Source organism: Thunnus thynnus, chromosome 4, assembly GCF_963924715.1.
Source record: "Thunnus thynnus chromosome 4, fThuThy2.1, whole genome shotgun sequence".
NCBI lineage: Eukaryota > Metazoa > Chordata > Actinopteri > Scombriformes > Scombridae > Thunnus > Thunnus thynnus.
In genome coordinates this window covers 22,996,341-23,012,740 of record NC_089520.1, presented here as the reverse complement: position 1 = coordinate 23,012,740, position 16,400 = coordinate 22,996,341, and the positions used below count along the sequence as shown (strand labels likewise).

Genomic DNA, 16,400 nt, shown 5'->3' with positions numbered 1-16,400 from the left:
GTGGCACTCATTAGAAGACCTATCTTTAACATCTGAAGCATAATGGCCAATTATTTTTTCACCTACAGTTTCCTGACAAAGATTTATTTCAATCAATATGCACTGGTGGTGTTTTATTAAACAGCATTTGCATGACAGTCCTTAAATTGTACAATAAGTCCTTCAACATCTACATTTAAAAAAGAAAAAAAAAAAGTGGAAAAAAAAACCATACACCCCATCTGTGATGTTTCAGCACTGGAAACAGGTCCGAGAATTTAATCACATGAATAGGTCCATCTCTCCATTTGTATTTAAATCCATTATAAAAAAAACAAAGTTATGTTAAGGAATATAAAGGTGACATTGCATGTGAAAACTTGCAGAGCAGCCATTGCTAGAAATACTCAAATATTAGCTTACCCTGCCTCAGAAAGAGTAGTCATGAGTTTGAACATAGGAACAAGGAATAGTTCAACGCTTGTTTACTTCCTTACTGAGGGTTAGATAGGAAAGTTGATACCACTGTCAAGTCTGTACAGTAAATATGAAACTAAAGCAGTCAGTTAGCTTAGCTTAGCATAAAGACTGGAAACAGAGAGAGAAAAAGCTAGCTTGGCTCTGTTCAAAGACAACAAAATCCACCTACCAGCACCTCTAGAGATCACTGAATAACATGTTATATCCTGTTTATTTTGGTGGAGCGCAGTGACCTCCAAGAGTCTTCAGCGTCAGCAGGAGACAAACACAACTTACTGTTTTTACACTTTGTTCACACAAAAAAACAAATAAGATATAACATGGTAATTAGTGAGCTTTAGAGGTGCTACCTACTTGGTTTTACCTGCTAAGCTAAGCTAACCAGCTATATTTAATAGACAGACATAAAGTCGAGCTTCTCTTCTAACTCCCGTCAGGACAGCGAATAAGTTTATCCCTTAATGTGTCAAACTATTCCTTTAAATCCCCTGCAGCAGAATGATGTACATTTTAGAAACTGAATTTCGAAACACATCACATATCTACTATCAAAGCTGCAAAGGTTTCATCTGACAGTCACTGCACAGAATATGAAGATGAGCAACTGTAATAATAATAAGAAGTTGTTATTTTAGACAAGATTTTAAAAGCCATCACGAAATAGGGAGGCTAAAATTGTTCCAGAAAGCATTTGCGTTGCACGTTGGTGATAGTTTTTTCGGGAACACAGACACAGCCTGCTGTCAGAACACAGCTGGTGTCTGACAAACGGTCCCCTAAGTGGCCACCTTGTCTGCATAATACATCATGACACAAAGAGATGGAAACAAACAGCCCTACTGGTGCAAAATGCTGTACAAGCTTGACAGGGAAGGCGTTTAACGAGCTCTTATTAGACTGAATATACAAACATTATCAAGAAATGTAAAAATAAGCCTGATTTTACTTTGACTTACGTCTGTTTGATTATGTATGATATCAGAAAACTATAATATACCTGTTGGAAAACTGAGCTCATAATTCAACATTTCACTTTTAGATGCAGCTATGAGAAAAATGATTAAAAGCTTCACTCGGTAAATCTGCACATTGGCATCTCTAAATTGCAGTGAGGTGTAAGTGGAAGATTTTAATTTTAAAACCAAAGTATCCTTTACATAACATAGCAACCATGATGTTTGTTTGCCAACGTGGCCACCTTGTAATTATACCAATGCAAAGAGAGAGCAACACTGTCTGTTGTTGACATTTGCTCTCCCATATTTGCTCTGAAGATTTCCTATGGGTGTAAAAAGAGAACAAATATCATCAATCTTAAAATGTCTTTAGATGAGGCAATAGGATGTTCATGCTAATGTACTGAATATTAACACTCACAAAATAAGAATTACTAACAAAAAGCTATAGTCATCCGGTTGAGAGAAGGGTGTAAACTGACGTCTCTATTGATAAGCCTTAAAATCTGTATCTTAATATGCTACACAGTTAATACTGTCCAACATTTAATGGACAGTTATGAATAAATAGGTCAGTTCATCTGGTGAATCACTTGACGTTCAATCCAATATATATATATATATATATATGTATATATATATATATATATATATATATATATATATGCTGATGGCGGTTCATGTTCCATTTCTTTTGCCAGCAGCGAAAAACCTTCTCTGAGCAAGTTCCTCGAGGGTTAAGCGTCCACCAATTTTCAGCGTGGCGTCAACAAAAATTCAAAGGTTAGATTTGGGTCCACTATTGACTGGAATAGCCCTGAGCTCAGTCCGCATGCACAGGTATTCTCCAATTACAGCCATCAATGCCATGCAGGCCACATTGACGAGCCACCAGGACAGGGCACCTGGAAGATGAGCATTATAGATCCAGCAGCCAATCATGTGGAAGAAGTGCACAGTGACTGTGAAGTCCAGGCACTGTTTCCCTCGACGGACGAAGAACCACAGACCAAGTGCGCTGCAGGAACAACGAGACATAAAAACTATGTTATCAACAACGCTGTCCTCTGCTTTCAGATAAGATTCCTGTAGATACAAAGATCCACCTTCAGAGTTGTTAAAGTTCAGGTCTTGCTACACACCAGATCTATAGAAATTAAAATAAATGACTACAATATTTTTTACTTAATCTAAATTAAGAACTTTTACAACAGTGTTTAGTTCTACTGGTGGAAATCCTTCACTTGTGCAGGAGTGAATAAATACTTAACACCCTTTAATAAGGGTTGTCTCATAAGATACTTAAACAAACAGCATCTCTTTGATGTGCAGAGAAAAGACTGAAGATGTCTCTTACCAGGTAAGTGAATTCAATATGAACGCCATCATTGAGAGCCTGCCCTGTATTGTTGCAAAACCAAGAGCCTGCCAAAGCACAGCAAAGATTTGAATACCATTTCAGGAGCACACAAATTTGGCACAAAAAAAAAAACAGGTTACACAGACAAAATGGATCCCATAACTTACTTCATAGCTAAAGATCTGGTCCAGTGACCGACTAGTTTGCACCAGACTGTCCACTCCTGCCAACCACAGGCCCAGGAAGCTGTAGTAGATGCACTGCATCAGCACAATCTGACTCACAATGAGGACTGGGTCCCAAATGTAGCTACGGAAGTTACCGGTCATCGTGGACTGATATTACACGTAGAGGCCCAAAGGATGTTACCAGCTGGCCCATTCAGAGTGTGAGCTCAAAAAATCTGAAACAAAAATACAGACAAAAGACAGTTAAGCTTAATAAAAAGCATTATCACGTTTTATTTCTTGGGTTTAAAACCTTCATGCACCAGATTTATTACACAGAAATAGGACAAAAAACGTCAGATTACAGCAGTTTTTTTGAAACTATTAAGCCTACTGCATTGCTGTAAAGTAACTTATCAACAGTCATTTTCTCATCTTCACAGATGGAGCAAGGATACTTCAAAAGGGGCGCTAACCTCTGTTAGCTCGTAATGATTGCTTGACACTTAAAATTATGAAGGTATTTTGTTCTTGAAGCATTTGATGAGTGGAAGGCATGTGATTAGTTTAGCAGTGCAGACAGTCCTTTTTTACCCCCTACCCCGGAGTCAATTACTAGTCATTATCAACAGGCCAGGAATGTAATCAATACATTGAAATCAAGGGTAGAGCTTTGCAATGTTCTCAGACTAACCATCTGGATTAAAAAAAGAAAAAAAAAATCAGTCAGCCACAAGATCAAGAAGATTTTTAACTAAAAATCTTTCTCATGATTCAGCAGGTGAAATATTTTTTCATCCAGATGGCTAGAAGAGTATTTGGGGATTGTGGAAATACCTTCAGAATAGGGCTGGGCAGTATATCAATATTATATTGATATCATGATATGAGACTAGATATCGTCTTAGATTTTGGTTATTGTACTATCGTGATAGACCGTTCTCGCTGTTCTATTATTTGCCTTGTTTGATTGATTTATTTATTTATTGACTGGGACAGGGTGCAGTTTGAAACATTGAAGATGCACTGCACCAGAGTTAGCTTGAAGCTAGTTTGCATCTGTAGTCCCCAACAAAAAACATACAACAGCACAACAACAAACAGTACAAAGCAAAAAAACAAAACAAAAAAAAAAAAAACACACACACAGAACACACCATACAAAATACAAAATACAAAACTACACACAGCACATCACATACACCCACAATGTCAATTAGAACTTGTCAAATTTAAATCAAGACCATAGATGGAGTTTAGACTCAATGGTTACACAGCTGATTGGTCTTTAGTGGATTTTTTAATTTGGCCTTGAATGTATTGATTGAACTACAGTTCTTCATATCATCAGGTAGGGCGTTCCACTGAGTTGTGGCTTTCACAGAGAAAGCTGACTGCCCAAATGCAGTGCGACGAAATGGTACAATCTTGTATAGAGGATATTCTGGAGGATCTAATAGAACTTACTGAGCGAGTGGACACAAAGTCACATAGTGGAGGAGGGGCCAAATCATTTAAAATTTTATAAACTAGGCACAAATTTGAGAATTATCTAAAATCCTCAAAGCTCAGTAAATTGTATTTCTCCAGTACCCTACAGTGATGGAGTTTTGGAGAGTTTTTAGAGTTTGTTTACATATGGACTCAAGAGGTCTTATGGCTGTTTCTCCAGCCTGCCCCCAACATGTGATGCAATAAGACATATGCGAAAGAATCATAGCATGTATAAATACCTTGGCTGTGTCCAAAGAGAGACAGTTTCTAATATGTCTGAAATTTGCTAAGTTGTACTTTATGGTTTTAACCGTTTTTTTTAACATGTTTCTTTAAGTTCAAATTTGGATCCAGTGTCACACCAAGATATTTAAAATCAGTAACTATGTCAATTTTTTCACCCTTGATGATATCGGTGTTAGGAGGTTGTACCATAGTCTTAGAGAAAAACATACCCTTTGTCTTGTTTACATTTAGACTCAGACATGATTGATCAGGCCAATGTGTGATCATCTCCAATGCAATTGCAGCAGCTAACTCAGCTGTTTTTGCATGTGTGTACACAATGGTGTAGCTCTGCAACATGACACTGTTGAGGGAGATCGTTAATATATAGGCTAAATAATAGGGGACCTAACACTGACCCTTGTGGAACCCCCATTGTGCACTTCATGGCACTGGACAGTGTGTCACCAACTTTAACACATTGTCTCCTATTAAATAAATATGAAGACATCCATGCCAGTGCTCTAGATGAGAAGTTAAATTTAGAGAGTTTCGATATTAAAAGATCATGATTGACTGTGTCGAATGCTTTAAGCAGATCTAAAAACACAGCACCAACTACTCCTCCTTTGTAAAGTCTTGATTTAATTTGCTCTATTAAGTGCAAGGTAGCTGTTTCAGTGGAATAAAGCCAAATTGCATACAATGTAGACCAAAATTGCTTATATTAAGAAATGTTGTCAGTTGTTTAATGACAACTTTCTCAGCAACCTTGGAGAGTACTGGCAGTATACTTATTGGTCTGTAGTTACTGGCTTCAATGCAGACTCCAGATTTAAAAATAGGTGTGAAAATGGCACATTTCCAGTCATCAGGAAAGGAGCTGTGTTTAAAAGACAAGTTAATTAAATGAGCAATAGGGGGAGTTAAAATATTTTTGTGTGATTTTACAAACAAGGTTTCAAATTGGAAAGCATCTCTTACAGCTGATGATTTTGTTTACTTGTAACTCATTCGTTTCTACCAGCTCGAAAACCTGGCGTGTAGCATCCATAGGAACAATACCCAGTTTCCTTTTCGTAATTTTTTTTCCTAACTCATTTACAGACTCTAGGAAAAAATTATTGAAGACAGAAACAACAAGTAAGATGATCTTCAATTAACTTTCCCTGGACTTTGAGTTTAAAATCTCCTAAAAATTTTGGGTCCCTCCTTGTGAGATTATCAATGTTTTTCCAGATCAATTTACAGTTGCCTTTTGCCTCATTCAAAATATTGAGATAAAAATGAGATTTAGCTTCTCTTAGCTCTTGGATAACTTTGTTCCTTAAACCTTTATAAATCAGCAAGTCAGTGTCTCTTCTAGTTTTAATTGCCTTCCTTAGTGCAGCATCTCTAGATTTCATTAGTTTCCACAAATTTTCATTAAACCACAGTAAATTGTTTTTATTTTTAGATTTTATCTGTATCCTCACATTAAATCTTTCCCTCACAGAGTTGATTCTGTGAGTAAAAGTATCACAGCCATAGTCCAGATCATCAGAGGACAGTACATCATCCCATCCATCAAGCTGTTAATTTCATTGGTAAATTCTTCTTGCTTAGCTCTGGGTATGCATTGAAAGATCATTGTCTTAGTTGCTGTAGTCTTAAATCTACTTTTAGTCAGTTTTCTTGCACATAGGGTTAGGGTATGATCTGATAAGCCAGTGATTAAATTATAACTTTTAGATATTCTTTCTGGTTTGTTGGTAAATATCAGATCAATTTGTGTACTGGAGCATTTTGCAATCCTAGTTAGGCCTTTTACTAGTTGTTCTAGTTGGAATTTCTCTGTGATCATTTTTAGTTTTTTCCTCTTAGTTTTATCCTCCCAGTTCATATTAAATTCACCCATAAGTAATAATTCTTTGTTGAGATTGCACTCTTTCAAGACTTCTGTGAGTTGATCATAGAAAGTGTCATCTGCAGACCGTCTGTTACCGACTTAGTCATTATATCCACATTGCTGATGATTATTAATCAAACCTCTCATTGTGTAAATATTTTGTGAAAGCACCAATAGTCATCCCTACAATATTTTCACAATTTCAATATTGTTTAAACATAATCGGTTAGTGATCTTTTAGGCTGAATTCATGGTGGTAACAGTTACATGGGAGGCACAAACTGGGCTGGGAGTGCTGTAATGTTAGATAAATATTGAGCCAGTTCAGTACCAGTGGATGACACAACGTCATAGGGAAGGAAAGTGTCCTAAATGTGGAGTGAGTCTTACCCTGATGTAACTATCTCTGACTGTGTTACATAGGATTACTTCATATTTAACGTCAGGAGCAGGCTAATAACCGCAGCTAGTTAACTGCCCACCAACACACACTCAACTATTAACGTTAAGCGGCTACACGGTGTTAACGCTGTTTCGTGGTTGGCTAAATTACACAAAGCCCGCTGTGACATTCAGTCAAAATACTAATAAAAGCCAAGGCAGCTCAGACATTTAACCTAACTAACCGACTGGCAGTAACTATGAGGTCTCTTCTACCGACTAACGGCACATCAACACGGAGGGTTAGCGACTAGTTGCATCATGTTAGCTAAAACATGGCGGGTTTCTTTACGAGCAGCAGTTTCAGAAACTCAGAAACACAGATACAGACCTGAACCATAAAGAATGAGCCGTTTCAACGATAATCCCGTCGGTTGCTTACTGTGTTTACAACTCCGCTAAACCGGGCCTTGTGATGGACTGGCCAAACCTTGGTTGAAAACACGGAAGTCATTGTGGTGAACCCAGAAGTAAAACTTACCAGCTAAAGAATTATTTTCAGTGTTAAATACCTGAGAAATGCTGCTGAATTAGTTCTCTGCAGCACAACTGATGGAGAAAATGTCTAACACGCTATTGAATAAAGTCTATATTCTCGGAGTCCACGTTGCATTTGATTTTATTCTAATTCTGAACTAAATATGCTGTTTTTTTCTTACTACGCAAGAGGGACATTTATTTTGAAGGTCTTTCCCCGTTTCCGGCGGTTGCAATAAATCGCCTTTTCAAAATAAGATTTAATCAAAGTAATTCATGAAATGAGAATCAAACATACTGAAGAAGAAAATACAAATGATAATGACATACTCATTCTTTCTCACACATACTCATGTTGTCTTTGTACTATTGAAGATAGTATTATGCTATATGTGAACGTGTATGGTATGTGTGAGTGAGATGTGTCTAAGTCAAGTCAGTTTTATTTGTGTAGCACTTTTCATACACAATGGCAGTTAAAGGTGCTTAATATCAGCATAAAAGCAATTGATCGACGTGATAAAATCGTTTAAACCTGTTAAGCAACACTGCCCCCCCATGCATGGAACACTTTAGCATTGGTGGCATTATTTTCAGGGTCACTTATACTCATTCTAACTTTTTTGTTGTAAAATTTAAAGATTTAAAATGAGACCAGGGTTATGACTGTAATCATCGGTAACATTTTTATTTTGGGTACGTTATTACCAGACTTGTGCACAAAAATGGGGTGCCTGGTAAAGGGTTAAAGCAAAGTTTAAAAATATAGAAATACACACACACACACACACACACACACACACACACACACACATTCACATAATAATAATAATGATGATGATGATGATGATGATGATGATGATAATAATAATAATAATAATAATAATAATAATAATAATAATAATAATAATAATAATGATAATAATAATAGGCCAGGTAAAATATTTACTTTTGATGACGTTTGCTTTTTTCACTTTTGTTGTAAAAATTAATTGATGTAGTGAGTTATAATGTAGGCTACACACAGAATAACTGGCCTATAGGCTTAATAACTCGGAACTGTTTATTATAATCCGCTAAAGTAGACGGGCAAAGGTTGTTTTTGTCTGTCTACGATGTCAAGGTCCTCAGTTGATGATTTAATGTGAGTATATTAGCGGTGTTTAGCTGTTCATGTAGGCGAAAGGGGAAATCTCACCGAACTGTTTAAAGCAGCAGACGTGTATATATCAAAATCTTTAGAACCGTACAGAAAAACACGTTGAAATGAGTGACAGGATCTGGGATTTCAATTTATCTCAATGGAAACACTGTGGGTCTTCAGTCCCGTCTCAGACCGCATCTTTGTCCCCTCGCAGTCCAGAGCCTCTCAGACTTGAAGAGATGACGGTGAACACGTCACGGTACATAAGCGATTTTGTTTTTCCTAGGATGGCGAGGTCACGACTCGCCATACTCTGCCTCTGATTGGCTTATCCTCATATTCTTACCCTAATACAGTCTATGATTCTAACCAACCCAACCAACGAAGGTAACGAGTACTAGCCAATCAGAGGCAGAGTAGGGCGGGTCATTACTTCGCCATCCTAGAATTTAAAAAGATTTAGGCTAGGTTTGGATCCAGCCTGAAGTTTTTGTTTTCAGCACGAGCTTTCTTTAACAGTTAGGTGGGCTATAAATGCTCAGTTAAGGTATTTCATGAATGTAGCCCGAAAAAGATTCACTGTAAATTTAGGGGTTAGGGTTAGTCTGCTGTCTGCTCCAGCGATTTCCCAAAGAATTTATTAAATTCTTTAGACATTGTGGCCAATAAATGCTAATACTGTCGAAAGCGTCGGGCCAGTCGTCAGTGTTGTTCTCAACATGTTTTGTCATGTTTTGCTTTTGGTGGAGAGTTCAGCAGATCTGTGCATGTTTACACATTCATCTATACCTCCGTGCTTACCTTAAATCTCACTTTACCACTTTACCTACCAGCATGGTTTATGAAATCACAGCTAGTTTGGAACCAATCGTGGTCCAGTATTCAACTTACACAAATGTGATGTGGAAACTTGAAGCCTACAGTGCACAAACAGTGAGAATTAACTTTACAGTGAAGTAGGAGACATCTTGTTTTCAGCAGTTAAACTTTTGAAATTAATACTATTTACATATTTCTAGACTCTGGATTTGTCAATGTTGGAGAAGGAGTAGATGTATTTTTTTTTTAAAATTCAAACAGAACATTTTGGTGGAAAAACCAAATCAGATATAAATAATTATCCAAACCCAAGTATTTTTATGTCTTAAAACATGTTTGGAGGGTTTTTAAGTAAAGGATCTGAACCATCATACAGTAAAAGTTGTGTAAAAGGCATCAACTGTGTGTAGTTGTAGCTGAACTAAATAATAAAACTACATTCATTCATAACAAGCCATTTACATTCAAATTCAGATACAAATTGCTGAAGGGCGAGTCAAAGCAGAATGTAATGTTTATAGTTTGAGTTATGAATCTAGTAGTCATAAGTCGTAAAAATTTTTTTATTAAACTGGCATAAAAAAACAGGCTCAAACCTGCAAGCAAACTGGAAAAATCTCCATTTTTCAGGACTTGACTGGTTGCCAGGCAGCACGTGTTTTCTTATGTAACTATAGGCTGCGGAGTTATGCAGGACAAAGGTCCGAGGTTAATTTCTAACAGAAGAGAAGTTCTCAGTCAGGCAAATCCTGGCAGCAGAGTGTACATTTCACCCTGGGATCAGCTGTAAGGTTTAATATTCAACTCTGCACCTCTGTGGGCAGAACTACCTTATTTCACTAGATAGACATAGCACTGCATTGTTTTATGCATGTTGGTATTTGATCTTTAGTTATTTCAATCTCTAGGGCCGACAGTGACAACATAATGGTGAGGGCAACCCTGAGTATGGTAACACTACGGCAGCTCATAGACATGAAGATGATCCCGTGCATCACTCTACACAGGAGGCTGACATGTTTGCATCATGCAGCAGGTAAGAATATTGTTTTGTGTGTTTTTAAATGGGTTATTTGAAGAGCCGGGTCTGTGTTGCAGTGAAATTGACTTTGACCCTGAGTAAATCTGCTCACATGATTCTGCATCTCTACAACTACTGTTCATGCATGAAGGTTGTATTATTTGTTCATGGAGTTTCCCCTGACTGTCTGACATGCTGCTTCTGGTAGAACTCCCAGATCCTCAGACTCTCAGCTGCTCACTGAAACAAATGATTAATGACTGAAATGTTACAAAATGCTTTATAACACCTGTTGAGGATTGTCAAACTAAGACACATGTTCTATTCAGTGAAATTGTACACAATTTGGAGCATTTTGAAGTTTAGCTTCATCAAATCATTACATACAATAGGAATTGGGACTGCCATGTTGTAAAAAAGGTGTTTGAACTGCTGTCACATATTGTTTTATGCCCTGAACCTAATAAATGAAAGGTGTTGAGTCCTGTGACGATGGTCTGTTGTCCCCAATACTCTCACTATGTCAGCCCTTCCTCATACATGGAAACTTCAGATCAAGTGAACCCCCACTTGAATTTTTTCCATTTTGTGTCATCATTGCAGCAAAAAGAATTGCACTACATTTAATATGGATCATATAATACAGAAGTGAGATTTTCATTTTTATTCTGTTCAGAGGATATAGATGCATCTTATGCTAGATGTTTTATCTTCGTTGATATGACAGGCTGTTTAAATATGACCATCCAGGACAGATAACCATATATTTTAGAATATGGTCAGAAAACCCCAGGAACATGTTTCAGCTTTTCAGTGACAATAATTAAACTTGCTATAAAGCAAAGGCTGGAGAGGGGACAGGAAATATGTTGTAGGTATTACCACATTTGTAATTTTCATTGTAGATTGCCGTATCCACAAAAGAGCTAATGTATTTGGCATCACTAAGTCTTCTGTTAATCTACGCTATTAGTTAGTAAGGTTTTACTGTACAGTTAGGTCAAAGTCCAAGAAACAGCGGCTCTGACCTTTGATTCTTTTAAAAGGATTTCCTTATAAATATGGCACTTATTATGATTAGCGCTGCATCTAACATTTATTTTCATTATCAATTATTCTGTTGATTACTTTCTCAATTAATCAATTAGTTGTTTGGTCCATAAAATGTCAGAAAATGGTGAAAAATCACTGTTCCCATAGCCCAAGGTCATGTCCTCAAATGTCTTGTTTCATCCACAACAGTCCACAACCAGATATATTCAGTTTAGTGTCATAGAAGACTAAAGAAACCAGAAAATATTCACATTTAAGAAGCTGGAATAAATGAATTTGAACATTTTTTCTTCAAAAATGACTCCAAACAATGAATTGATCATCAAAATAGATGGCAATTAATTTCATAGTTGGAAACTAATCGATTAATCAAGTAATCATCGCAGCTCTAATTATGACACTATAAAATTTCTTGCTTTGGCACCATTAGGTAGGAATATCAAGAATAACACCGTGGCAGCAAAGCACCTTGATACTGTTGGATTTTATCCTACTTTTGATACAAAATCTGACACCTTGACATAAGAGCTTTTACAACATTGTGTCCTCTGTGAATCTTCATAGAGCTAAACATTATAAGTATATTTTCATTCTTCCTGTAGGTGCAGTTCGATGGAGGAGCAGCTATAGACAAGCCCCCGTATTGACAGCCACACCTGCTCGTGCCCTCATAGATGAACACATCAGCGTTAAAGGACGTTTCCTGACACCACACTGTCCAGTTACAGTCTGTGCACAAATGCACAGTGAAGATGGGGACCTGTGGGAGTCATTTGCCCACTATAATACAAATGCAGATGGTACTATCAACTGTGAGTCACACTGAGTTTTGTACTACAGTATATTCACTGATGGATTATAATGCTTTTGTGATCATTTAAAGACCAAAAATGTAATATATTAACATGTTACAATTACTGAAAAAAGACACTATTGTCAAATTATATACAGTTAAAATGCTGGTTCCAATAAATATTGGAAAACAGAATAACAGAAAACAAGTATTAAAACAGGATTTTATTTAATTATTGAATAACATATAGTTATTGAATACTAAATTATTTGAAAAGAGCAGAAGATGAACAAAGTGTTTGCAATTGTGACTTAATTGTAGTTTTAAATAATGACTGATGAAAGTAAGTAATCAGTTCATTGTGCAGGCACCTTTTAGAAATCAAATTATATTAACCAGTTGGACTTTTATGTAGGATGTTGATTTAGTCTCTTCTCCCTCTGTGTCCTTTTCTCTCCAATAGTGGCCAGAGATCAATCAGTCGGGGGTTCGTATTTGGGCTGTGAGCCAATGGGACTCTTCTGGGCACTACAGCCGGCTCTGGGGGGACGAGAAGGTTTGAGGCAGGTGAAGAAAAAAGGCTCACTGAGAGCTGAACAAGATTATTTTGAAACTAACTCTCAGATTTATGAGTGTTTAGCACTGAAACCTTGCTACTACAATCACTCTTTCCCTCTATCCCTCCAGCCACCACCTGTAATAGAATTTAGGTTCATTTAAATACTGCATGTTTGTCAAATCTATAAGAGATCATGTTCATTTAATTGTTGTGAATCCCAGGATTTGCTCACACAGATTTGGTCTTGAACAATACCGGAGTGGAAGCACGCTGCCAAACTCAAATGCTTGTTATTGTTGCTAGAAATAGTTAATGGTTGATGAGAGTTTCTTGACATAATTGTGCTTTTTTCACACAGGCTGAGGAAAAAAAATGTAGAGACTCCATACGTGGTGCACATGTCCTTACTGGAGGGCCACGTGTCACCCAGTGAGCGACAGAGCGCTGAGCTGGCTGCTGTGACTACTGAGCGCTGGTATGTGGCACCAGGCGTAAAGAGAATAGATGTTCGCCAAAATGGAGTTGTAGGAACCTTATTCTTACCACCCGGTGAGCGCACGATTTTATGCATTCACTCACAAATTTTAAGATTTGCTTGAAAAAGTAGTGTCCTCTCTGACCTCTTGCACTTATTCCCGGCAGGTCCAGGCCCATTTCCAGCCATGCTGGACCTGTGGGGAATGGGTGGAGGACTAGTAGAGTACCGCTCCGCCCTGTTTGCATCCAGGGGTTATGCTAGCCTTTCCCTCGCCTACTTTGGGCACAAAGACTTACCTGCCCCACAGAATAGCATCAATGTTGGTGATGCATATTTCAAGGTAAGGCTTTATGTTATTTTATGCTCTGTTCATTGTTTTCTGCAACACTCGCTGAGAGGGGTACACCAGCGATTTACTATTGCACTTCCATAATGTTGGTGGACTTGTTAGACACAGATTTTTAGAAAGAACAGTCAAAGTTGAAGCAACAGAGGCTGAGATATCCTGATTCTAGTCGCTAGTAAGGCTCAAGCTCCAAAAACACTGGCTCATACATTTCCCTCAATAGCTTCCTTTCATTATACTCTCTCTCCCTAAATGCCCACTTCTCTCTAACTCCAAAAACTTCAGTTTGTAAATCTTTTCATTAAAAATGTAAAGCTTCAAGCCCAATCTGGTTTTCACAAGCTGAGCAGTAATCCTCATGATGTGTAAACTGAACTTTGTGTGTAAAATTGGCGGAGTGCCCCTTTAATAAAAGCTCATATTTCCCTTAATTGTTTTCTCATTCCCTTAAAATATCTTGTTTGTTCTGTTTGGACAGTCAGCTTTCCAACTACTTCAAGATCATCATCAGGTCTGTGCCAACAGAATTGGGATCATTGGTCTCTCCTTCGGAGTCTACTTGACTCTTCGAATTGCCACTGAGTACGGTGTCAAAGTACGTCAGAGAGTTCAATGTCTGTTTCTAAATTTTACAGTCTGATCAACACATAGCCCACATATTTCCATTTAGAATATGTACGTATGAAAACAACATAACTGAATGTCTGGAAATAGAAAATTAACTGTACATTTTATTAAGTTTTGAAGTTCACAATTTATATTCTCCTCTCCAGCCTTCCTGTGTGATTTGTATCAACGGACCAATTGGAAGTACCATCAGGCTCTCAGACTCAGATGGCAGGTTTGAACAATTTGAAAGGTAAATTGTAATTTAAGATTGAATTTATCTATTATGATGTGTGTTACTTCAGACTCAAGTACTAATTTTAATCTTAGACGCTAACTGTTAACTGATTGTTATTCTAAATTGGTTGAGATTGTGTAAAAATAAACTTTTCTGGAATATAGCCTGGATTTTGTAAATTTGCTATCTTAGTAACACTGTTTAGTTGTGTGTCCAGCAGGAAATTAGTATCATTGAGGTTATTTTCAACAATTTTAGGACTGATCTTTCACCAGAGACTGAAAAAAATTATATGATTTGTGTTTTTTTCTGTTAAATTATCTTTTTAGTGACGATAAATATTGGACATATGATGACCAAGGCCATGTCAGTTTTAGAGATATCTCCCTGCCTACAAACCTTTTACCTGAGACCAAAGTGAAGGTGATGTGAAAGACTCAACAAACCACCACTGAGACACACACTCACACACACACATACACACACATGCATTACATAAAGGTCAAAATAATGTGCATATAGATATTTTATATCAATGAAATGTCTGCTTCAGAATGATCTCCTGTGTTTTTGCAGATCGAGAATGTTGCTTGTCCATTAATGTACATAGTGGGTGAAGATGACCTGAGTGCTTCAAGCATTGAGAACGCAAACATGGTAGATTGTCTTATTTTCCTTTTATTTCCAACATAACACATCATTGATGTAAGAGAGCATTTATTGTGTAATACTAGTTAGACAAGAACACACACTTTTAGCTGTTAAATACACTTCATTGCTCTTGTACGCAGTTGTTTTAGGAATTGTTGTACAGTTACAGTTGTTTAATCACAATTTTTCTGGTCATCAGATCGAGGAGACTCTGAGAGCTGCAGGTAAATCCCACCTGTTTACCCGTCTGTCATATCCCGGTGCTGGTCACCTGATCGAACCGCCTTACTCCCCAAACTCAAGATCATCGCTGTGGAGCGTTAAACCAAAAAAACGTGAGCTTTATCCCAGAATTACATTTTGAGCCTGCCAAGATCCCACTATATATTTATTACATTTTAACTGTGAGACCCTTGATTGTAATATTAAGTATCTACTGTTGTGTGAAGTAAAAATAACTAAAATGCCGCCTGTTTTGTTTCTCCTGCAGTCATCACTCTGTGGGGAGGTCACCTCGCACCCCACGCTGCTGCCCAGGAAGATGCCTGGAAGAAAATCCTGGATTGTATGGAAACTAATCTGAGGGGATGAGGTCTTGTTTTATTTGAGGACTGCAGGACGTGCATGTTTTGGTTTTTAGATGCAAGCACCACCTGCAACTGGCTTGTAACCACTTCAAAAACTCACAAGTTCACTCACTCACATTTAACAAGCTGCTCCTCCACAAGGGGGAGACGTTCAGCCGCTGTCAGAACAGGTCCATTAACATATACCACATACAGGAGGGAAAAGTCAGCTCAGCAGTTTGTTAGTCCCATACATTTTACATATAGTTGCTACTGGCACCTGCAGTTGTGACACTCAACAAGTAGTTTACATGCAACAAAAAAAAGTGATTATTATCTTTGTCTTTTGACTGGGAACGTCACATGTCTACACCATGCTGTTGCTGTTACTTTTCTCGCTGGCATCAGACAGGAAACGCAGGTCCAGAAATACAGGTCTGAAGCAGCTGGTGCTGCAGCTTTGCAGTATGCAAATGTTATAGTGAATGAATGATTCTTTATGTGTTTCTGTCATGTATACATTTTATATGTGGCACAATCAATTTAGCTGATGTGGGTCAAAATCTTCTCAGATAGCCAGTAGTCAGTCCCACCAAAAATAAAATACACACTGTTTCTGTGTTCCTCGGATTTTTAATGGGTAGTAATTTAATGGGTAA

General features: G+C 37.5%; 2 protein-coding genes across 2 annotated transcripts; one reads left to right on the top strand and one right to left on the bottom strand.

The window, feature by feature from the left end:
* Positions 1 to 98: 98 nt before the first annotated feature.
* On the bottom strand, positions 99 to 7,456 carry sys1 (SYS1 golgi trafficking protein). Its single transcript, XM_067587700.1, has 4 exons — positions 7,322 to 7,456; positions 2,943 to 3,178; positions 2,773 to 2,840; positions 99 to 2,433 (listed from the first exon to the last, which is right to left on the bottom strand). The coding sequence occupies exons 2-4, from the start codon at positions 3,102 to 3,104 to the stop codon at positions 2,193 to 2,195; spliced, it is 471 nt and encodes a 156-aa protein (XP_067443801.1). The 5' UTR covers positions 3,105 to 3,178; positions 7,322 to 7,456; the 3' UTR covers positions 99 to 2,192.
* Positions 7,457 to 10,020: 2,564 nt separating this feature from the next.
* Positions 10,021 to 16,364, top strand: LOC137181748 (bile acid-CoA:amino acid N-acyltransferase-like). The gene is made up of 12 exons (XM_067587698.1): positions 10,021 to 10,216; positions 10,339 to 10,466; positions 12,107 to 12,316; positions 12,761 to 12,860; positions 13,215 to 13,405; positions 13,499 to 13,674; positions 14,159 to 14,275; positions 14,454 to 14,539; positions 14,854 to 14,947; positions 15,101 to 15,181; positions 15,375 to 15,510; positions 15,666 to 16,364. The coding sequence occupies exons 1-12, from the start codon at positions 10,119 to 10,121 to the stop codon at positions 15,764 to 15,766; spliced, it is 1,518 nt and encodes a 505-aa protein (XP_067443799.1). The 5' UTR covers positions 10,021 to 10,118; the 3' UTR covers positions 15,767 to 16,364.
* Positions 16,365 to 16,400: the final 36 nt, after the last annotated feature.

Excerpts from the sequence above, each read along its gene's own strand:
- sys1 (XM_067587700.1), bottom strand. The coding sequence starts at position 3,104 with ATGACCGGTAACTTCCGTAGCTACATTTGGGACCCAGTCCTCATTGTG. Across the intron at positions 2,841-2,942 it reads ACCAGATCTTTAGCTATGAA|GCTCTTGGTTTTGCAACAAT; the intron begins GTAAGTTATGGG and ends GTGCTTTGGCAG. Across the intron at positions 2,434-2,772 it reads ATATTGAATTCACTTACCTG|CGCACTTGGTCTGTGGTTCT; the intron begins GTAAGAGACATC and ends TTGTTCCTGCAG.
- LOC137181748 (XM_067587698.1), top strand. The coding sequence starts at position 10,119 with ATGCAGGACAAAGGTCCGAGGTTAATTTCTAACAGAAGAGAAGTTCTC. Across the intron at positions 12,317-12,760 it reads TGCAGATGGTACTATCAACT|TGGCCAGAGATCAATCAGTC; the intron begins GTGAGTCACACT and ends TCTCTCCAATAG. Across the intron at positions 15,182-15,374 it reads GCATTGAGAACGCAAACATG|ATCGAGGAGACTCTGAGAGC; the intron begins GTAGATTGTCTT and ends TCTGGTCATCAG.